Source organism: Rhinichthys klamathensis, unplaced genomic scaffold (assembly GCF_029890125.1).
Source record: "Rhinichthys klamathensis goyatoka isolate OS25496 unplaced genomic scaffold, OSU_Roscu_1.1 h1tg000254l_1, whole genome shotgun sequence".
Taxonomy (NCBI): Eukaryota; Metazoa; Chordata; class Actinopteri; order Cypriniformes; family Leuciscidae; genus Rhinichthys; species Rhinichthys klamathensis.
Window position 1 is genome coordinate 501,178 of NW_026606776.1, and position 23,471 is coordinate 524,648.

Sequence of the window (23,471 nt, forward strand, 5' to 3'; positions counted from 1 at the left end):
GGATTGTTCAAAGAAAAGGATTGTTTGGATTGTCACGTGTCCGGGTTTCTCAGAAGCGGTCAGAAGTTGGGTAAACTTCTATAGCGGTGAATGAGAGACTACATTACACATTTTTTTTGTGTTCCCATTTGCTCAAAATAGCAAAAGAAAAACTTATACAAATTATAGGGTTTTCACAACTTTCAAAAAAAGGACAAAAATAGAGGGAGATTGATAGCAGTGATCAGAAGAGAGAAGGATGTAATTTTTACCATCACTCCCAAAGCCGCTGTATTAGAAAAACACTAGTTTCTCGTAATTTGATGCAAAGGTAATATAACACAAAGCATAGTGTTATAATTGTACATAAACCAAGATATGGTGCAAAGAAGTCTCCATATAAGTTCTTGTTTTTAATATTTATAAGCAATATCACAGAAGCAAGAGTATTTTTTCGTTACTGAATGAATCAGCTTTTTTGAACGAATCGTTTGACTGAATGATTTACTGACTAACTAGTTAAGACAATGGTTTGCCGCTACCTACTGGCGGTTTTAGAATAATTTCATTTTAGCTGAGGGACTGAGGGAAGAAGATTGAATGCTGTTTTTGTTTTCGGTCATGATTGTAACAATAGTTTTGGGTTAAAGAAACAGAATGCCTTTATAAATAGACTATTAAGAGAGAAATATGAGTTAACATTGTAATAACAGATATACAGTATTTGAGGTCGCATTGCAAACATTGTTTTTGCTATTCTGGGGGTGGGACTGTTTCTTTGAAACGGGCCTCTGAATTGCAAAGGCCGCCCTTGCCCATAATGTTTTCAAATTGATAAAATGGAATGTTTCCTTAACGTTCACAAAAAGTTTTTTTTTTTTTTTTACATTCAGTAAGGACGTTTTCAAAAACGTTCAGGCAAAACGTTCTTAGACCATATTTTTGTTAGCTGGGCTTGTACTTGACTCACTGAAAATTGTGTTTGTAAAGACTGAATCTATGGTGAATTCTGAATCAAAAAGGTGCTCTGGTTTAAGGTCTTCCTCTTCCAAGACAAGGCTTCCTTTTAAAACCTCGTCACTGTGGTCAGGTTGAATCATATGAGGATCAGCAGCGTTCTTACTCGACACTGATCCCACTGACATAGTGCTAAGGACACTGGCACGGCGACTGTTGCCCTCTGATGTGGAGATGACACAGCTGGCGCGGGGTAATGTGGACAGAGCCTGGCCTGATTTGGGGCTTCGCATTGGAGTGGCAAAGCAGTTCAAACACCCTGATACGGAGGAGGACTTCCCTTGCGTCTCGAGAGCAGTTTTAGGATCAGACTCTGTACTTTGCACGCTCTGAGTTTTATACAGTCCAATGTTTGCTTTGTCCAGCTTTTGTGCTGAACGATCTCCAGCGGATCTCCCACTGCTGGACCTCCGCACCGCACTCCCAGAGGAGCAGTAACCCTGCCTGAGCTCCTCGTGGTTGGGCCGAGCTGGTGAAGGCGAGTCACTGACTCGTTGCCGATTGGACGGGAATGGATCTGGAAGGGTGCTGCTATCACTGGACCAGGCCTCGTTCTCCAGGCTCACGCTAAACTCACCACTGCTCGCACTCGGGGCACGACTCGATTTGCCATTCAGCCCTGCTGAACATGTCAATTAGAGGAAGTTACAGCGCAACAGGATCATAAAACTCTCAGAAAGTTAATTTTGGTCTACCAATAAATTCTTACCATGATCTTGGCTTTCTGTGCCATTTGCAAGACTTGGTGGAATTGTGTCTTCTTGGAAATCTTTACCTGAAGGGACAAATGTGTAAACACACAGTTAGGCCCTGTTTACACCAGGTATTAAGATGCGTTTTGGTCGATTGGATCACAAGTGGACGACGTTAAATACAGGTGTAAACCGGGTCTAAAATGTTTTGAGCTTGTCCACTTTCGACCACTTCCAGAAAACGCGTTCGACCGGATTGCTTTCGTAGTGTAAACGCTCATGTGGTTGAAAGTGTTCTAACAGCCACAAAAGACCGTCTACTCTCCGTCTACCGACCTAATGTGTAAATAGTATGGGAAGAGCTCTAGCCAGATGGGATTTAAACTTTGGCTGGAGACCCAAGTTTGGTTTGAAGATGAAAAATGTACCAAGCACAATGTTCTCTCACCATTCCTGATATCTAACACACATTCACAGCGTCCGGCTGGTCTTGCGGCTGTATTTTTCCATCGTCTCTGGGCACGTTCATATGTAAATTGCTTATTTCGTCCATTTGATTGAAAGATCTGAAAGAAATTCATACATGTACCTGCCCATAGACTTTTCCCTTTAAAGAAGTCAGGACAGAAGTGGTTGAAAGTGGACAAAAGAGATGAATTAAAACACCAGGTGTAAACGGGAATGTGCCTCTCTCGTCTACTAGTGATCCGATCAACCAAAGCGCATCTTAATTCCTGGTATAAACAGGGTCTCAGATACTCATGCACTGTATTCCAGTTACTCTTAAGACACATCTATCCAGACTGAATAATGTCTCTTTATGACTTTTATCTTGCAAAGCATTGAAGCACCAAAGCAGTGAAATGGTGCTAAGGTGTTATTGGTTTTTATAATGTTCCATGGTTGTTTTGGTGATTGCCATGGTATTGCTCTGAAGTGTTTTTTAGCATGTTGCTATGCAGTTGCTATGATGTTCTGGGTTGCCAATTTGTTCATAATGCAATTGCTAAGGTGTTCTGATTGGTTTTTAGCATGTGCCTATGGTTTTTTGGCTTGCCAAGATGGTGCTATGCAGTTGGTGTAACTATAGTGTTACCATGGTGTATTACTCTTGTGTGCATGTATTTTATGCTTGTCGTCCGTTCATCATCATGTGCTTCTGCTATGATAAATAGACATTCACTCTTGCATTGCGTGCACATTCCAGCGATCTGGGTTCGAGCCCAACTCGGGACAGGGCGATTAGGATTGGAGGGTGAGCTTTGGAGGCGGAGCAATGAAGAGAGGGGTGTGTTTGTTTGGGTTGATTTCAAATATCAACAATGTTCAGCAATGACTTTGAAAAATAACATACTGCACCTTTAACATTAAAATGTAACGTCGTCTGATGATAAAATGCATGTTTTTAATGTAACCTTCTCCCTTTAAATACTTTGGTCAGTTCAAGAATACTTTATGCACTTTATATGATTTATTTGAAAGAATTTAAAGAGCAGTTTAATGTATATCCCTGTATTGTTCAACTGGTCCAGGTTGATATGGGAATTTAGAAAGTATTAAGTAATCCAATTACACTGTCGAAGATGTAATTAGTAGCTAGTAATTAAATACTTTTTTAGAGTAACTTACCCAGCACTGTTGTTAACGTGTTATGTGGCTACTTACTGGCTAAAATAATCACCCCTCAACCACAAGACTTATGATCTTTTTGTCCCTCTGCTTTCACACGCAAGTCTGATCACTTGTGGGATTAGTTATGCACCAAAATACTTTTAGGGGAAGAGTTGAGTTTGTTTAGATCACTCATAAGTATGAGCAATAGTAATAGTGATGCTTGTCACAAACACCATTAATGCCAGATGAACTGCAAATATCTATGCCTTATGTACAGTTTTGACTTACAACCTTGATTATGTATTGTTGTATGATTGTCTATGGAAGAGTAGGGTTGAAATGATGATGATGATGTGGAGTGTTTTTTTGAAATGGCAATGGTGTGCTGCATTATTTGCTCTTCTAGCTGATCTTCCTGCTGCCCGGACTCCCCATCCAAACATCCCTCTGATTGCAGCAGGTCATTCATTGCTGAGATGAAACATGAGAAGAGATGAAAATGAAGATGACATGAGATGACGTTGAGGCAGCATTTGTCTTAAAGGAGTTAAAGCATTTATCTTGCATTACCCTTTTCTCATTCTCTGAAGAATAAAAGGCTTTGATTTACTTGTAAAAGCCTTTGTTCATAGGTAAGCTATTATGGCTGATGCAAAGATCATTAAAGAATCATGTATAAAAAATAAAAAGCAATGACAGGGAAGGCACAGCCATTACAGGAAAGACAGGATGTAAGGATCTTACACAGAGCTCGGCGGAAGAGAGACTTGACTTTGTCTTTATCCTTTGGTTTGTTACGCTTAACATGAAACTTTTTCAGGGCGCAGACTTGGTCATCATAATGGAAAACATGAAGACAGAAAATGAGGGAGGAAAACATGACAATACAAATGTTTGTGACTGTTTTCATAGGAAAGAAGGAAATTATTTTGTAAGAAAGAACATGAAAAATCACAAAACAACCACAGTCACATATATATATATTTTTACTACTTACTTGGAATGTTAAGATTTTTGTTACATCTTATATATATATACTCACCTAAAGGATTATTAGGAACACCATACTAATACTGTGTTTGACCCCCTTTCGCCTTCAGAACTGCCTTAATTCTACGTGGCATTGATTCAACAAGGTGCTGAAAGCATTCTTTAGAAATGTTGGCCCATATGGATAAGATAGCATCTTGCAGTTGATGGAGATTTGTGGGATGCAGATCCAGGGCACGAAGCTCCCGTTCCACCACATCCTAAAGATGCTCTATTGGACTGAGATCTGGTGACTGTGGGGGCCATTTTAGTACAGTGAACTCACTGTCATGTTCAAGAAACCAATTTGAAATGATTAGAGCTTTGTGACATGGTGGAAGTAGCCATCAGAGGATGGGTACATGGTGGCCATAAAGGGATGGACATGGTCAGAAACAATGCTCAGGTAGGCCGTGGCATTTAAACGATGCCCAATTGGCACTAAGGGGCCTAAAGTGTGCCAGGAAAACATCCCCCACACCATTAAACCACCACCACCAGCCTGCACAGTGGTAACAAGGCATGATGGATCCATGTTCTCATTCTGTTTACGCCAAATTCTGACTCTACCATCTGAATGTCTCAACAGAAATCGAGACTCATCAGACCAGGCAACATTTTTCCAGTCTTCAACTGTCCAATTTTAGTGAGCTCTTGCAAATTGTAGCCTCTTTTTCCTATTTGTAGTGGAGATGAGTGGTACCCGGTGGGGTCTTCTGCTGTTGTAGCCCATCCGCCTCAAGGTTGTGCGTGTTGTGGCTTCACAAATGCTTTGCTGCATACCTCGGTTGTAACGAGTGGTTATTTCAGTCAAAGTTGCTCTTCTATCAGCTTGAATCAGTCGGCCCATTCTCCTCTGACCTCTAGCATCAACAAGGCATTTTCGCCCACAGGACTGCCGCATACTGGATGTTTTTCCCTTTTCACACCATTCTTTGTAAACCCTAGAAATGGTTGTGCGGGAAAATCCCAGTAACTGAGCAGATTGTGAAATACTCAGACCGGCCCGTCTGGCACCAACAACAATGCCACGCTGAAAATTGCTTAAATCACCTTTCTTTACCATTCTGACATTCAGTTTGGAGTTCAGGAGATTGTCTTGACCAGGACCACACCCCTAAATGCATTGAAGCAACTGCCATGTGATTGGTTGATTAGATAATTGTATTAATGAGAAATTGAACAGGTGTTCCTAATAATCCTTTAGGTGAGTGTATATATATATATATATATATATATGTGTGTGTCTGTATATATTAGGGGTGTAACAATACCCTCATGCCACGATTCGATACATATCACAATACTGAACTCATGATACAATATTATTGCGATACTTCAAGTCATATGATAAAAGGTTAACAAAAAATGTACTGTTGATTAAAATGATAAAATTATTTTTTATTGCGATATATTGTGACACGATATATTGTTACACCCCTAATATATATATATAGATCACTGTTAGTTTATATTAGCATATACATTAGCTAATGTTAATAAATTAGACCTTATTGTAAAGTGTTACCGAAATATGTGTGTTGAACAGTGTGGAAAAGAATGGAGGACCAAAGACGTGAAATGAATCAGGAACCATACATCAAATAACTGCATAAATGTTTAATTGGAGTAACTCCTCTCGAAGTGTTCTGTGGCGCCAAGGGTTTTGGGTTTAGAAGTTGAGGAGTTTTCTAAACAGCAGAAGTGATTTGTGGGGTGAGTTACTACCCTTTGCTTGGCTGCTCCATCCTATCCTGTTCTCACTCTCCTGACCTTGGGATGTTGGGACGAAGGGTTTGCGCTTGATTAAATGGCTTGTTTCTGGATGTTCCTGGCTGGAATGATTGGACTCTGACAGTTTCGTGTAACTGTGGTGATACTCACTGCTGCTCCTCTTGGGGGACAGGGTGTCACCATTAAGGGAGTTGGGAGCAGATTCCTCCGAGCCCTGGGAACCCACGAAGGAGCCGTTGTCATGGCAGCGCAGGTCATCCAGACCCTCGCATGACTCGGAGCGGAGCTGGGGAGTTGGAGAACAAACGTGCTCCTGATCACGAGCCCTTGTCTTCATCAACTTCCTCATCTTCAGCGTTATCCAGTTTATCCGTCTTCATTGAGTAACCATTTGAGAAAGGACAGAAAACATGATAAATAAAAACATAATCTTGATATTTACACACACACACACACACTGGGACGGTACCTGCGAGGAGGCGATGGTTCATAGAACTTGTACTGATCCATGATTTTCTCCTCCAGCTTTTCCTTCTGCCTTCTGAGTTCATTCAGTTTGTCTCTGTCAAAACAACAGTCCAGTAATTGTAGCGCTTACATGCCATAAACATCTGTACAGTGGTCTAATGTTATTTTTCACTTTTGACACCCAATTATACACATTCACAACAATATTCAATGGCCCTGTGAATTTTTAAGTTGTTTATCATTTACTGAATAAGGATTTCTACAAATACTTTTTTTGTTCTACTTAATTAATCTGATAGTATTTTATTCTACCCAATAAAATGTTTCAGAGCTTGGCATAACTAGAAAAAAAAAATGCTTTTAAAATTTTTTTAATTTACATGACTATCCAAGGTCTGGAAATCCCACTTTTAAAATTATGCTACCTCATACTGTATACCCACGTTTTCCAAGAATGTGTGAATTTGTGTTATTTTATTATTAATATTATAATTTTATAGATACAATTATAATTTTTCCTTCATATTTTGTATTAGTTTTAATATTAGTACTTAGTGTTAGTTTTTTTGTCATTTTTATTAGTTTTTTTATAAAGAATATGTCTATATAGTTTCCATGACCACGTTATATTTACAGTTTTAGTTTTGTTAACTATAATAACCCTGGTGGGAATCCTCGTTCTTTAAATAAAATAAAAAACAGCTGTTGAGGGATACATTAAAATAAGAAATAGCTTGATTTTTTGTTGTTTTAGCTTATTTTAATGCTTGTTTTGTCTTATTTTAAGTCATATTGTCCCCTGGTTGAGAATCACTGCTCTAAAGTGAGGGTTGGGTTTTTCTTGAATTCTCAGATTTTACATTTAATTATGTTATTTATTGGAGAAGAATAATCCAAAATGTCCTTAAAACACTGAAATGTATTAATATCACACCATGAACCATCAACATGGCATATGCTGAATAGGAATACGATACTGGTTGCTAAATGTCTCTTGACGTTCGATGGGTTCATGCTCTAGTTAATTCACTGCAAAAATCATATAGTGGTCAGCACAAACCATGTTTATCTGCAAGTCAACCCATATTTATTGTCGTCTGGGTTGTATTTTGTGACCTTGCATAGTTTTGTTTATGGTTTTATAGGATGAGGGAATGGCATATCGGCATCTACCTAATTTTATTGGCTTCAACCAAGCGACAGATTAATTTGTGCTAAAATGCCACAGACCTTGATGTCTACAACAAAAGATATGAGAGTTGTCTTCCCATTAAAACGTTTTTTATTGGGTTATCCTGAGCATAAATAACCTTGGTCATTTGATAATCACTGCTTTGCAGATTTGCCAGAATTTTAATAAACTGTCTTTAACTGATTTCTACGCTGCATACATAAACACTTCCACCAAATAAATGTTTCTCACATATATTGTCTCTGTTCCACATGGAACAGGTCCTTGTTCTCCATAGTCTGATCTAGCAGGGTCCGGTTCTGCAGCATCAGGCTCTGGATCTGGTCCAGCAAGTGGCGGTTCTCTTCCTCCAAGTTCCCCTTCAGTTGGGTCAGCAACTGAACAGATGCACAAAATGAGGTGATTCATCAAGGACTTAAATTATTTAATCAGTAGCGTTGTTTAAGCAGCAACAAAGTTAGGATGATGGCAAGACTTTGTCTAGTTGCTACCAGCACGAACCAGCATAAACCAGCCCGGACAATATGTTCTGCAGGTATGTAAAAGATGGAAGTAAAATGGTCTAAAAACATTCTGCTCTGTATGAATGGCGATGCCTAATGGCTGATATATACCTCACACTGGTTGGTCAGTTTTATAGTGGCGATCTCCAGCTGCTGGTTCTGCTCTTTGAGTTTGGACAGCTCTGACTCCAGCTGTGTCTGCTCCAGTTTGCTGGAGTTCAACTGGCTCTTCATGCTCTTGTGTTCGACCTGAAGTCCGTCATTCTCTGCCAGCAGCTTCTGGTAGGTCTGATTCATCCTGGGCAGAGGGCAAAGCATAATGTTTGGTGCAAATAATAATAGAAGACATCTTTATTTATCTCTACACGACCAGGACTGGAGGAGTTTTCCAAAACTTTCAAGCCATGTCACCATTGTTTTCGCCATGCTTCCATATGCTTTCTGTTCTTAGGATGTTTAGTTTGTATGTTCTTGTTTCCTGTGTTTAGCTCCTGTTTCTTTTGTTACCTCGGGTGCGTCTCAATCTGCTCCCTAGCTATGCATACATGAATTTGGGCACTGATAAGGACCCTGTCTCCCTAAACATTGGTGGAAATGATGGCTCTATTTCCAACGACATCAGAATGTCCTTGATGTACAACATCACTACTGGTATTTATGAACAACAGCAGAACTAGGGAGCTGATTGAGACGCACCCCTTGGTTCTCATATGCTACAATGTTCCTGGTTACAGATTACATTCACGTAATCTACTTTTGAATTTGAACTTACATACGTTCTATATATTCTACATACTACACTCGCCATATTGTCATTATCATGTGACCTTCCAGCATCAGTTGCGTCGCTTCACTTCCATTCATAAATCCTCTCCCGTAGCCTCATAGAATAGTAAAGTGTCCATCAAATGCACACTTTAAAATCTCACCGGAAGTAGTAGGTCATCCGGGGACATTTTGCCTACTGTTTTTCGAATACTATGTTTTCGGTCATACTACTACATACTGTTGGCATACTGTTTTTTGAATATTATATAGTAGGGAAGTATTCGATTTCGGATGCAGTGATAATGTTTGCATTAAGACAAGTGAGCCCCTTTACATTTAATGTGACAGCAGTTTTCGGGAACTTGGTGTACACCAAGGAAACAAACACACATCACTTACCAGTCTTTCTCGTCTCGGAGTCTTTGGCACTCTGCTGTTGTGTTCCTGTTCGTGGATATTTCATTCTGCATCTTCTGCTGTTCTTCTCTAAGAGCTCTCTCTAACCCCTCCAGCTGAGCGCGCTGTTGAAGTAGTGTGTTATACCTGTAGATGTAAACGTGTCATAGACTGGCACTTGCTCATCTAAAGCAGCATTTAAACATGTACATACACAGACACACACATATATATATATATATATATATATATATATATATATATATATATATATATATATATATATATATATACCACAAAAAGGGTTCGTCGTGTAAAAAAGTTGAATGCGTCACAGAGGCAATAATAAATGTATTTAATGCTTTTGTGTCATTTTCCACCTTATTTTGCAACACAGAAGTAGGAGAGGCTTCCGATTCATTAGCAGCTATAGGTACCCAGTTAACAAAAATGTTCATAGAACGTTTTGCTAAAGTTCCCATTAAGTTATGGAAAAGTTATTCCTGAATCTTCTTTGAACGTTCAAAATGTCAGGTTTTGAATTAAAATTTTCTTGGGTATTGCGAACATTAAGGGAACATTTCATTTTATTATTTTACTAACGTTATGGGAACGTTACTTTTAAAAGTTCTCTAAACATTCTTAAACAAATAGTGTCATCTAAAAAAAATGACGAAAGTTCATCAAAAAGGTTTCAGAAAAGAAAAAACCTTTCCATGAACGATGTATAAATAATGTTTTTGTGCTAAATTTTGAGAGAATCTTTCCAGACCGTTAGCCAAAGTTCTGAGAACGTTTCCTGTTAGCTGGGTAAATAACTAGAAGAATAACAAAGTGCAGTAAATGGTAAAACTATTGCTTCAGTGGGCAACCAGTCTTGGGCTACAGGGTGACATGGTTGCGATAATATCAAGCAGAATAATAAACTGTTTTTGTATGTCTAAAGTACCTGGAAGCAGTTCACACTAGAAGCCTTGCACATTCAAGTTATCGCTATTCAGAACTTCGAATGAGTATCATAACCTGGGACTGTTAAGACATCTTATGGTATATGTGTACTAACCTGTCCTCCAGTGATCTGTGCTCTATCTCCAGGGTTCGGTGACTGTTCTCCATTGTTGAGTACCTGTGTGACAGCACCTCGAACTCTGCTCCCTGTCTCTCGTGCAGGACGCTCAATCTCTCATGGTCCCGGAGAAGAAGTTCATTAACGGTGCGCAGATCTTCTCTCTCTCGTACCGCACCTTCCCTCTCAGCCTCAGAACTCTGCCGTTCCCGCTGAAGCCGTTCATTATGAGCCATCAGCGAGGAATTCTGGGAAGATAAAGTTGACTTCTCTACCTAGGAGAGATTGAGGACAAAGATAGGCCAATGACTGATTAGATCTAAAATGGTCTCCACTTAAACTTTTAATATTTTAATATAGCATACTACTGGTTGGGATTGGTACGATTTTTAAATGTTTTTGAAAGAAGTCTCTTATGCTCACTAAGGCTGCATTTATTTGATCAAAAATACAATAAAACAGTACCATTTTAAAAAAAGTGTTTTCAATTTTATAATGCAATTTGTTCCTGTGATGCAAAGCTGTATTTTCAGCATTATTACTCCAGTCTTCAGTGTCACATGATCCTTCAGAAATCATTCTGATATGCTGATTTGGTGCTTAAGAAACATTTCTTATCATTATTCTTCTTACATTTCTTATTTATGCTGAAAACAATTGAGCTGCTTAATATTTTTGTGGAAACAGTGATCCATCTTTTCAGCATTCTTTGATGAATAGCAGGTTTTATAATACCTATATTGCATATAAGGCAGCATTCCTAAATTACTGTGATTTACCTGCAGCTGTGCATTGTGTGTCTGCAGTGCTGTGTTGTTCTCCTGCAAGGAAGCCGTCTGCTGTTGCAATGCAATTATTTGTGCCTGCAACCCATCTGACTGCGCCTGCAAGGTCTGCAGTTGTGTTTGCAATGCCTGTTTCTCAGCCTGTAATGTTGCATTCTGTACAAGACGAACCAAGGGAAGATATGTCAAGTTCCTGTAGCTCACTCAGTATAGCTTGATGCTTACAGTATAGCAATGTTGTGTGTTTTATTCTAATAGAATACGTATATCTTGAATGCGCTGTAAAGTTATAAAGATGCTTAGCAGGCATTAAACATAATTTCATGCCAAAATCCTCCCTCAAGTATTTAAACAGGTTGACTGTGGGTCTGGACACTGCCTCCATCATGAGACTCACATTTCTCTCCACCTCAATGAGTCGATCTTTGACCTTGAGCAATGCCCACGTGGCCTCCTGACTCTCTCTGTGCCATGGCCTCTCTGGTGGAGAGCATTGTCCTGCCTTTTCCTCCTCCTCCCTCTGAAGCAATGCCTCATAGTTCTGTTTGACCTGCAACAGAATAAGGACAGTATGATTTGTGATTGATGAACTAAGGAGACAGAAAGTCTTGTTAAGGTGCGGTCACATTAGCGAAATTGGCAAAATTTCGAGAGCATAAAAGTTCCATCGCCTTTTGTCAATAGTGTAGTGATGTATGATGAAAAGAACACAGAAGGCACTTTCAAATCAAGCAGCTTTCTGTTAGCCTGGGAAAACCCAGACAACTTCCGGCAAATTTAGATTTGCTCTGAAAGTTAGTCTGGCAAAGAGCTCATTCAAGCTCATTTCCAATCCGCCGAAATCGAGGCACCAATCAGAAACGTTGGGGCGGGCTTTACACGATGACGACAGCGCTGGGATTTTGAAGCAGATTTTGCAGCCTACATTACAAAGATGGATGCCGCCGTCGAACATCACTCGTTCGAATCAGCTATCGCGTCTGTTTTAAGCGATTTGAACGTTTCCTTTTTGTTAAAAACCCAGCAAAGAACAACACTCGGAGATGTTTCTGCCGCTCTGCATACGTCATCTCCTTCATCGCTCTGATTGGTTAGGTCTGTCCGTTGGTGACGCCCCTCTGGAAATGATTTGTCTATGACGCTTTGCCAGACCATAACTCAGTTACAAGTACAACTGAGAATGGTCTGGTTTTAACCAGGCTAACTTTCTGTTGGTCAGCGCAGCCAATCTGTGTGACCAACTTGAACCAGATGTGAAATATTTAATGTGTATCTGGAATTTTTTCCGCCTTGACATGGAGTTACTGATCGCATGGATTCCTATTGAAATTACTGTATTTCTCCCGCGAAGAATTTGCTGAACAATGGTAAATGTGACCACAACTTTAGAGACAAGCCAATCATATAAAAATGAATGAGCTTAGCATGGCAGTTTTTAGTTTGGAATCCTAACTTAGCAGTTAGCGATCATGCTCTGGCATTCTGCAATGCTAATATATTCGTTGAATGCAATGTAACATGTAACAATATAACGTTTTGTATAAAAATGAAAAGAGCCAATGACCATATTGGCGCAAACATGCCTTAGTCTTTTTTATTACCCACATGTCCTAGTCATGTACATTATCTTGACCAACTCAAAATACAGTTTTTAGCCTGATTTGAGAGACAATTTTGGTCAGATTCTAACTGGTTTTAAAATATTTATTTTTATTGGTTTTAAAATAAGTGAAACATAAGTTTAGTAAACGGTTTTGGTCTTTCCCAGCTAACAACAAACGAACAAATATGTTCAAAGAACGCTTTGCTAATGTTCCCATTAAGTTATGAAAACATTATTTGTGAATGTTCCCTAAACGTTCTCTAAAATGTCCAGTTTGTAAATATGTTTTAAAACATTTTTTTTTCTTGGTTGCGAACAATAAGGGAACAATCCATTTTGCAAACATAATGGGGATGTTACTGTCAAATCTTCCCTGAAGAAGTAACATTTAAAATGTTTCATGAACCATGTATAGATAATGTTTTTGTGCTAAAGTTTTGTGAACATTATTAAAAACCAGAAAACATTGTTAAGAAATAGCAAATGTTTTATTAACATTATTGGAAGAACGTTTGCTCATAACTTTGAGAGAACCTTGCCAGAACATTGCCTATTAGCTGGGTTCCCCATTCAAGCATGTTAGCAAAATGACTAGCAAGTAAACTTTGGACCTGGCATTGACTCACAGTTTTAAGATCCTGTCGTAGTTGCTGGTTTATCTTGGCCGATTCCTGCAGACGGGCCTCCAGGGCAGCCATTCTCTCTTTTTTAATCTTCAGGGATTTCATTAGAGAAGACTCCAGCTCTGACTCCAACTGCTTACACTGACTGAACGTGGAAGAGAGAGTGAGGGACAAAAAGACGGAGTTGGCCATTAGACATGTCTAAAAAGGAATCTGACATTTAAAAGTATTACCTTGGGCTTGATTGAATATATAAGTGAATGTCTGGATACCCCTGGTCTACAGCCTCGTGATCTCCCATTTGTGTCTCCTGGTTTAACTTTATCCTCTCCAGCTCATAAGTCAATTTCTCAAGATCAGATTCTTTCTGTTGCAATTTCAGCCTCTGGTCCAGCAGCTCCTTTAGAGCAGAAAATAGTCAAATTAAGAAAAATAAGAAAACATTGAGAAAGCATAATAATCTACAAAGCATGCATTGCAGTGTTAACCTCTCTTAATGTCACCAGCATCCTCTTGTCCACTCCAGCCTGCTGAATCAGCTCCTGGTTCTCCATCTCCAGTTCTTTGTTCTTGACAGAGGCCTCACTGAGATAGGTAGTCTTTTTAATCAGGGTACGGTTCTCCTTCTCTAGAACCGCCAACTTCAAACTGCTACTATCCAACGAGGCCTCCTGGATCTTCACTTGCTGCAGCAATCTCCGATTTTCCTTCTCCAGACAACTCCTGTCTTGCTCCAAATGTCCATTCTCATGCACTAGGCTTTTGTTTTCTACATCTACTTGACCTTGGTTTTGATTTGCATTGACTTGAAGACTCTGCTTCTTCATCTCCAATTCATGGATCTCTACTTCAAAACAATGTAGATTGCTGTTATTATTTTCCATGGATGCATGCAGATTTTCTGTGTCAAGGGAATTATTGCTAATCCTCCAATGTTCCTCAATATGTTTAGATTTAGAAATAAACTCATTTAATGGGTGACTGGTTCCTTGAAGTTCTTCCAGGGACTTCAACAACCTCTGGTTCTCTTTCTCCAGTTTCAGCAATCTGCTACGTGTATTTTCAGTTACCTCCTGGCCCAAAGACTTCAGCTCTAAAATCATAAACACATTTTTTAAGATCATTTATTACCTGTCAAATGATCAATGAGATGGTAGTGGAATAATTTGTTTGCAATCTATCATATGCTTTTATGTTTCAATCAAGATGTTTGTTTCTATCAAAATGTTCATTTCAAAGCAAAGTTTTAAGTAACTTATGGTGACTTATTCAATGGCACAATGGTCGACGAGCATCACATTTTTAATATACCTCATGTTAAATCGCAGTGCTAATATATACATATACCCGTTTCTGAATTCTGTTGAGGATCCTTGGCGAGTTCTAGCTCCCAGCCCAAGCGTTGTGATTCCTCCATACTTCTTTTCTGAGAGAGCTCCAATATGATGTTCCTTTCCAGCAGCTCCTCTATTCGTCTCCTGTCCACAGTTCTTTCCTAAAACAGATAAGACAGCCAAGTGAAGCACATAAGAAAACAACTTGGAGCGGCAAAAAGAGAAAAGGGTACATAGTAATATTGCAGCAGATCCTTTTAATGGGTATCATTTCCTTTTCCTCACCTCTTCAATGTCATGAAGTTTTGCCTCTAGCAGGAGGTTGTGTTTCTCCAGATGTTGCAGTTTGTCAGATCGTGCTTTGATGCTCTGTAGCTGTTCCTCCAGCATGGCCTTACTTTCCATCAACAGCTGATTATCCTCCTTAAGCTCCTGTCAATGCCAAAAAGAAAGTTAAGGTGAGATTTCTCATGCATATAACACTACTGTTCAAAAATCTGGAGTCAGATTTAAATCTGGAGCAGTTTAAATAAATGCTGTTCTTTTAAACTTAACATTCAACAAAGAATCCTGGAAATTCATTAAATTTATGTGTTTTGAAAACCAAATCAGCATGTTAAAATGACTTCTGAATCAATGACACTGAAGACTGGAGCAAAGGCTGCTGAAAATTCAGCTTTGCCAGGAATAAATGACATTATAAAATGTTTTAAATTATTTTAAATTGTAATAATATTGCACAATATTAAGGTTTTCACTGTATTTTTGATCAAATAAATGCAGCCTTGTTGAGCTTAAGAGTCTTCTTTCAAAAACATCTGAACGGTAGTGTACGCACACACATAAACATTCTTCTACACACACACCTCCAGTTTGGTTTTGTAAAAGTTCATGTTGTGAAGTTTATCTCTATAGCGAGCCACTTCACTCTCCAGTTTGTCTGCTCTGATGGCTCTCTCTTTCATCGCATCCAGCTCGTCACGGTACATCCTGGCTGCTCGTGCATCTGTTAACAGCTGCATGTTCTGCCACGGGCCGCCAAGAGTAGACAGGATACAGGTAGCAAGGAAGAAAAAACTGACATTAAAATAAAGACCGTAGCAATATTTAAACAAGTATAGCACAACTAAATTGGAAATTTCTTTACCTTTTGAAATAAAAGAGTTTGGTGTACTAGACCGGGTAGTTAAGTCTGCCCATTATCAAGAATTATTAATTACAGTTTGCCGTAATTACGTAATTTCATTCCTTATACCACGTACCACATGTATAATGTGTTGGAATGACAATAAACTACTACTACTACTACTACTACTATTACTTCTATCTACTACTAGGAAGAGATGGTGTTGATGGTGTTATTCAGAAGTTGTCATGTCTATAACATAAAACAATGATCAGGAATAAATAATAAATAAATAGCAAAATAAAAATGACTATAAAAGTTTGGTAACACTAGTATGGGGAACACATACACTATTAATTATGACTTTTGCCTCAATAAACTCCTTAATAGTTAGTAAGGTAGTCTTTAAGTTTAGGTAATGGGTTGGATTAAAGGATGTAGAATAAGGTCATGCAGAATAAGGCGTTAATATGTGCTTTATAAGTACTAATAAACAGCCAATATCCTAGTAATATGCATGCTAATAAGCAATAGTTAATAGTGAGAATTGAACCCTAAAAAAAGTGTTAGCAAAAGTTCTTAATAGGAGTCTGAGATCATTTTATTTTCTATGGAAGCTTGTTTCCGCCACTGAATAAAAAATAAATAATAATAATTGCGTCTTTTTATCTCACAATTGCAAGATATGAAGTCAGAATTGTGAGAAATAAAGTCGCAATTGCGAGATATAAAGTCGCAATTCTGAGAAATAAAGTCGCAATTGCGAGATATAAAAGTCACAATTATGAGAAATAAAGTCGCAATTGCGAGAAAAAAAGACAGAATTGCGACTTTTTATCTCACAATTCGGACTTTTTTTCTCACAACTGCGAGTTTACATCTCGCAATTCTGACTTTATAACACATAATTGCGAGTTTATATCTCGAAATTCTGACATATTTTCTCAGAATTGTGAGATATAAACTCGCAATTGCGAGTTATCAGGCCAATTCTAAGGGGGGAAAAAGACTAACTTTTTTCCCCTCAGAATAGTTTATATCTCACAATTCTGACTTTAGAACACGCAATTTCGACTTTATATCACGCAATTCTGACTTTATAACACGCAATTGCGACTTTATATCAATAAATTCTGACTTTATATCTCGCAATTCTGAATTTATAACACGCATTTGCGATTTTATATCACCAAATTCTGACTTTATATCTCGCAATTGCGACTTTATATGATGCAATTCAGACTTTATAACCTGCAATTGCGACTTTATATCAATAAATTCTGACTATATCTCGCAATTCTGACTTTATAACACGCAATTGCGATTTTATATCACGCAATTCTGACTTTATATCTCGCAATTCTGAGAAATAAAGTCAGAATTGCGAGATGTAAACTCGCAATTGTGAGAAAAAAAGTCAGAATTGTGAGATATAAACTCGCAATTGCGAGTTATCAGGCCAATTCTAAGGGGGAAAAAAGACTAACTTTTTTCCCCTCAGAATAGTTTCTCACAATTCTGACAACACGCAATTTCGACTTTATATCACGCAATTCTGACTTTATAACACGCAATTGCAACTTTATTTCACGCAATTCTGACTTTACAACACGCAATTGCGACTTTATATGACGCAATTCTGACTTTATAACTTGCAATTGCGACTTTATATCAATAAATTCTGACTATATCTCGCAATTCTGACTTTATAACACGCAATTGCTATTTTATATCACGCAATTCTGACTTTATATCTCGCAATTCTGAGAAATAAAGTCAGAATTGCGAGATGTAAACTCGCAATTGTGAGAAAAAAAGTCAGAATTGTGAGATAAAAAGTCGCAATTACCTTTTATATTTTTCATTCTGTGGCGGAAACAAGTTTCCATAATTTTCAGTACCTCTTGCTGGAGTCTTTTAATCTCCGCCTCCACACTGTCCAGGTCCTGCCTGGAGTCTAAGAGCTGTTCACTTTTCTCCTCTCTGTGTGGACACAGGAAACAGATGTTTGAGAGATTTAAACACTCATACAGGTTAAGAAGAGTGATTAACATGCAATTACTTAATCAGAGAAGAACAAGGATGCCCACAACCACACACACCCAAATATGTGTGCACATAAGCATAAGTACTCATGCAAATATAACCACATGCAAGTGTGTACACAAATGCACATCTACTACAAGTACACACCAGCCAACAAACTGCTCGTTAATGCCATGGTTGTTGGTACCAGACGGGCTGGTCTGAGTATTTCAGAAAGTGCTGATCTACTGGGATTTTCAGGCACAACCATCTCTAGGGTTTACAGAGAATGGTCCAAAAAAGAGAAAATATCCAGTGAGCGGCAGTTCTGTGGGCGAAAATGTCTTGTTGATGCCAGAGGTCAGAGGAGAATGGCCAGACTGGTTCAAGCTGATAGAAAGGCAACAGTAATAATAACTGTTACAACCGAGGTCTGCAGAAGAGCATCTCTAAAAGCAGAACACGTTGAACTTTGAAGCAGAAGAGCTACAGCAGCAGAAGACACACACTCCTGTCAGCTAAGAACAGCAAACTGAGGCTACAATTCGTAACGTGCTACGACACAAAAGCTCAAATCATCTCAAACTGGTTTCTTGAACATGATAGTGAGTTCACTATACTCAAATGGTCTCCAGAGTCACCACCAGATCAGCTTTGGGATGTGGTGGAACGGGAGATTCGCATCATGAATGTGCAGCCGACAAATCTATAGCAACTGTGTGATGCTTTTATGTCAATATGGCTATACACAGAACCTGCAACTTTAAGAAATCCAATAACAGAAACTGACATTAAAAAACAGCACAATGTGATATTGAAAATAAATGCATTTTGATTTTCCCAATAAAATATAGCCCTTGGGAAAACTGGTTCATTAATAAATCATTTCTCACTCTCTCGTGCATTTTTCTGCTCCTTTCATTTTACAGACAGTGAGAGACAACTTACATCTCACTTTTTAGGTTTGATGTGCTTTTATTAGCCAACAAAAATCAGTTAGCCTATTTTAACATCATTGTGCTCCGTTTTTAGCATAGTGTGTGAAAATTGTATCAGAAGTCAATACTGAAGTCCATTCCCTGCTGGGATACGAATAGTTGAGAGTGAGAAGTTAGGGTGGTGGTGGGATGCTGAAAAAAACTGTGGGAAGTCAGATTATCTGAACATATTCCACCCGAACTTTGTAAAATAAACATTATGTAATATTTGTAATGTCACACTAAAAATGTAGTATAATCACCTAAAAATGATATATAACTAAAACAGTCGATCATTATTCCATAATTCCAGTGTGTCCACATTTTTCATTTCAGTGCATCACTACAAAATGTTGCATCAACACATGATGAAATTGACCATTTTTGCTAAAATGAAGTTAATTTCCTTTGTATGGTGAATGAAACATCACATTTTCACTTTAAAACTCTGAGAAAGCTCTTCTGTACATTAACACTCAAGTGCTGCTCCGGGATATCCTCCAAAATAGAAGCCTAAGAATGGAGCAGTATGAGCAGTATTGTACAGCGAGTTTGTGGGTGGATGGAAAAAATTGATGGATAGAAGGACGGATGGGTGGAAATGAGGGGGGTTGACTGTCTGTAGCATTACACTAAGAGGATAAAAGTGGGTCAGCAGAATAAGGACGGACCATGCACTGTGCCAGGATATTTTTAATCTGAGGCAAGCTTCCTACAGACATCTTACAATAACCACAGAACCAGTTACTACAAATTAATTAGTGGACCTTTACAATCACATAAGTGAATCAACAAAAGATTACCTTATATTGGAACTTTGGGATAGTGCAAATGAAGCATAATTACATAAAAATATATTAATTATATAAATACAAATTAATATTATTGTGGACAGAGAAAACTAATATTATAAGATTTCAATATAAATTGAAAAAAAAAAAGTTTGAAAAAAATTTATAGAAAATGTTGACCAATGCAGATATGGCTGCCAATATATTGTCTATCACTAAGACCCAAGCTAATGACTTGATATGTGCAGTTGTACTTTTATGTGTTCAATTATTTCCCATTGAAACCGGAAGTCACAGCTATGAACCATTGAAACCGGAAGTCACAGCTATGAACCATTGAAACCGGAAGTCACAGCTATGAACCATGATCACATACCTCCATAAACATACAAGTTATTCTGGGTTTGTTTCACTCATCATGTTTGATCATTCATCATGTCTGTGCATGTGTAGGTCAGTTTTGTGTGTGTGTGCATATGCTCACAGCTCCTGTCTGAGGCGTTTGATCTTGGTTTTAGCGTCCGTCAGCTCTAGTGACAGATGCTGCTGGGATAAAGGGAGCTGGCTGCTAGCGGACTCTGTGAGGGAAGAGTCATCACCAAACACTACAGACTTCATCGTCTCTTTCCCCTGCATCAGCTCCACGATGACCTACCAGCAGACACAGAAAAAATGAGAAAGGTTAAACGAGAGAATGAACTAGTTAACAAACTAAATGCCTGTTGGGTGAAGCCAGAGCAGTTTAAAGTCTCATGCATTGGCTGGTTATTGTTTTAAGCAACCGGCTACAAGTTGTTTTCCTTCGTACTGCAGCCAATCACAATAAACCTCTTTAAACTGAATGATTATCTCTCAGAAAGGTGGGGAGGGGAAAGAATTTTTCTAAATGACTTTTGAAGATACCTCAAATTGCCGGTCTCGCTGGTCCACTAACATTTTGAGATTAATGTTCATACTTCTGCAGAGATTTTCCCATTCCTCCGGACACACATCCTCCATCTCCAACCAATGCAGATCAAACACATTCTCCTGACAATGAGTCACCTGGAGTGCAAAAAATATATATATAATTACTACATGACTATACAGATAATCATCCATATGTGCCATATTTGCCAAGCAATAGTGTGTTGTGAAGTATCTACCAGTACCTCTTGGATATGAGCTGCGATTGCTGCTTTTGTGTCAAAATCAAGGCATTGTATCTTCTCGATATACTCCTCTTTTCTTTCGCACTGCAAAACAGCAACAGACAGTTTTAGGTCTCCACACTGCTTAACTATACTTCATTTTAATTAAAATTAAGTCAATTTGATAGCCAGTTTGTGCAATAAAAGGTTAACTGAATAGTCAAGTGCTTGGTTTAATATAATCTATTTAGTGCACACAGTTACACATTACCTGCACAGCACAGCCAAGCAACAGCAACAGCAACTTCCTGATCTCTTCTAGACCTTCCTCTGGAAAGAAGGTTTCATTCAAAACAATTAAATGCTTTACAATAGAATGCAAATGCTTCAGTGTCACATGATCCTTCAGAAATCATTATAATAATGCGATTTGCTGCTCAAGAAACATTTCTTCTTATTATTATTATCAATGTTTTTGTGTGGAAACATAATTTTTTTTCCAGGTGTCTTCGATGAATAGACAGAACAGCATTTATTTGAAATAGAAATCTTTTGTAGCATTATAAATGTTTTTACTTCCACTTTTGATCAATTTAATGCATCCTTGCTGGACAAAACTATACATTTCTTACTGACCCCCTGCAATCTTACTGACCCCAAACTTTTGAATTGTAGTGTACTTAGATGAGGGAAATACTGTCAATCAAAACGAATGCCGCCCACTACTTTTATTCTGAACAAAGATATCGTGCATCAAGATATTAACAACTTTTGAAACTATAATAGTGAACAGGGGGACATGAAGGAGGTGCTGAGAGGGGAAAGTAAAATAAAAAAATCACACACAGTAGCATTATGATCTCTGTAAGAGTTCCTGATGTATTGTTCGTGTGTGCGTCATTAGATTCGAGCCTCTGGAACTATTCAGCACTTTCTCAGAATCTGTTGTTCAGTAGCTGACGTACCACAGTGCGGATTCCTGCCCAGAAGCAGCACATTGGGAGGAGACATCATAATCAGCTGATGCAGGGTCTCCTACAGTAAACAGGATGCAAAATTAGAAACAGGAGATGGAAGAGGTGTGATACACAGAATCTTATTCAAAAAGCAGCAGCTTTCAGTTTTATTAAAGAGCAAAAACAGACCCAGCTGCTATCAGTTTCATTGCATTCAACCGGTTTAAGCAGTAAATTACAGGCAGGACTGGGGACCGGGGTAATTGTTCAGAGACGTCTCAAAGAGTTCAGGAAACTTGTGTGCAGACCCATGGGGAATGGTTTAAATCAAGACAATTATTAAACTTTGATGTGGTGCTTCAGATGAACTTGAATATTGTGGTCACCCTTCTCATATTGTTCATGTCTAAAAAAAACACATTAAAGGACCAATGCCGAGATAATTCAAGAAGTTAGATTACACAGTGCTCCCTAAAAGACGTATTAGACCTTCTTAAAAAGCTACATAACCGGGGGGCTATTAATTACAGAGCACTTCAGCTTAAATCAGCATGACAATGTGTATTAATAATTATATTATTAATAATCACCTTTATTTAAAGGGATAGTTCAAGAAAAAATACAAATTCTGTCATTAATTACCCTCATTTCGTTCAAAGTAAGACTTTCGTTCATCTTCAGAACACAAATGAAGATCTTTTTGACGAAATCCGAGAGCTTACTTCTCTCAGATCTTTACGAGAGATCGTAAAACTAATCCATATAAATCGAGTGGTTTAGTTAAAAATTTTCTGAAGAGACACAATCGCGATCGATAGTGTAAACACATTGAATTTAGGCTTTTATTCACAACTCACACATCAGTTCTGATAAACGGAAGCTCAAGCATGTTCGCTTGACGTTTGAGAACCAGCGAGGTTCATTCTCGTGTTACGCAGCACATTTGAGCTTTAGCAAGAACCAATGAGGTTTGTTCTTGTGTGTCAAGCAGGTTCGGTTGAGCTTCTGTTTATGTTCGCCAATCAATGTTTAAATGTGAATAAAAGCCTAAATTAAATCTAAGGGTGTATTCACACCAGGAAAGTCCGATAGTTCACTTGCTTTGGTCCGGACCAAATAAATTGTTTTTTTGTTTTTTTTTGGTACGGTTCGCTTTCACACTGCTCTTTTTGCAAGTGAACCAAAATTTGTAAACAAAACCACAAATGTGCTAAGGTCGTCCATTCATTGGACAAGGATTCTCAAGTAGGGAAATCAGGAAGTGCAAAAAAGGCTCAGCATGGAGATATTTCGTACTGCAATATTTGTTATTTTACTAATTTTGTGTTATTCTGTACAAACGCAATATGAAGAAACTGCGCAGAAGACGGATAAGGTATAAAGTTTTGATTCATAGAGAGGGGCTATGTTCACACATTCAAATAATGAGATTCTTATTGTATATACTGCTAACAAGTGCTGTCAATGTTAACGCTTGCGATTAAGTTTGTCCAGTTTAACGCAGCGTCATCCTTGTATTGTAACTATCGTTACATTATATGAACTGCAAAAGCTTTTTTTGCATCTATGCGCGATTAGACTAAAGAGAACGCTCTGTATGTGAATGTCCTGATGCACACACTCATTCATTCATTCCATTCCAATGACGCACACACGACGCGCA

The 23,471-nt window shown here is 38.3% G+C and overlaps 1 protein-coding gene across 9 annotated transcripts in view; it reads right to left on the reverse strand.

The window, feature by feature from the left end:
- Positions 1–753: 753 nt before the first annotated feature.
- ccdc88aa (coiled-coil domain containing 88Aa) overlaps positions 754–23,471 on the reverse strand; it is a 28,894-nt gene continuing 6,176 nt past the window's right edge. The window contains exons 4-27 of one of the 9 annotated variants that reach the window (XM_056266874.1): positions 21,818–21,887; positions 21,124–21,182; positions 20,874–20,957; positions 20,626–20,766; positions 20,207–20,373; positions 17,831–17,912; positions 15,670–15,828; positions 15,089–15,235; positions 14,817–14,964; positions 13,958–14,562; positions 13,742–13,869; positions 13,473–13,614; positions 11,641–11,793; positions 11,238–11,399; positions 10,456–10,733; positions 9,396–9,539; positions 8,340–8,526; positions 7,957–8,102; positions 6,535–6,627; positions 6,216–6,439; positions 4,047–4,130; positions 3,591–3,773; positions 1,706–1,771; positions 754–1,618 (exon numbers count right to left, since the gene is read on the reverse strand). In XM_056266874.1, coding sequence (XP_056122849.1) covers positions 909–1,618; positions 1,706–1,771; positions 3,591–3,773; positions 4,047–4,130; positions 6,216–6,439; positions 6,535–6,627; positions 7,957–8,102; positions 8,340–8,526; positions 9,396–9,539; positions 10,456–10,733; positions 11,238–11,399; positions 11,641–11,793; positions 13,473–13,614; positions 13,742–13,869; positions 13,958–14,562; positions 14,817–14,964; positions 15,089–15,235; positions 15,670–15,828; positions 17,831–17,912; positions 20,207–20,373; positions 20,626–20,766; positions 20,874–20,957; positions 21,124–21,182; positions 21,818–21,887 — 4,362 coding nt within the window. In that variant the 3' untranslated portion in view covers positions 754–908. Of the gene's footprint in view, positions 1,619–1,705; positions 1,772–3,590; positions 3,774–4,046; positions 4,131–6,215; positions 6,440–6,534; positions 6,628–7,956; positions 8,103–8,339; positions 8,527–9,395; positions 9,540–10,455; positions 10,734–11,237; positions 11,400–11,640; positions 11,794–13,472; positions 13,615–13,702; positions 13,870–13,957; positions 14,563–14,816; positions 14,965–15,088; positions 15,236–15,669; positions 15,829–17,830; positions 17,913–20,206; positions 20,374–20,625; positions 20,767–20,873; positions 20,958–21,123; positions 21,183–21,817; positions 21,888–23,471 lie in introns of all 9 variants that reach the window. The other 8 variants (XM_056266872.1, XM_056266873.1, XM_056266871.1 and 5 more) reach the window with 8 other exon arrangements.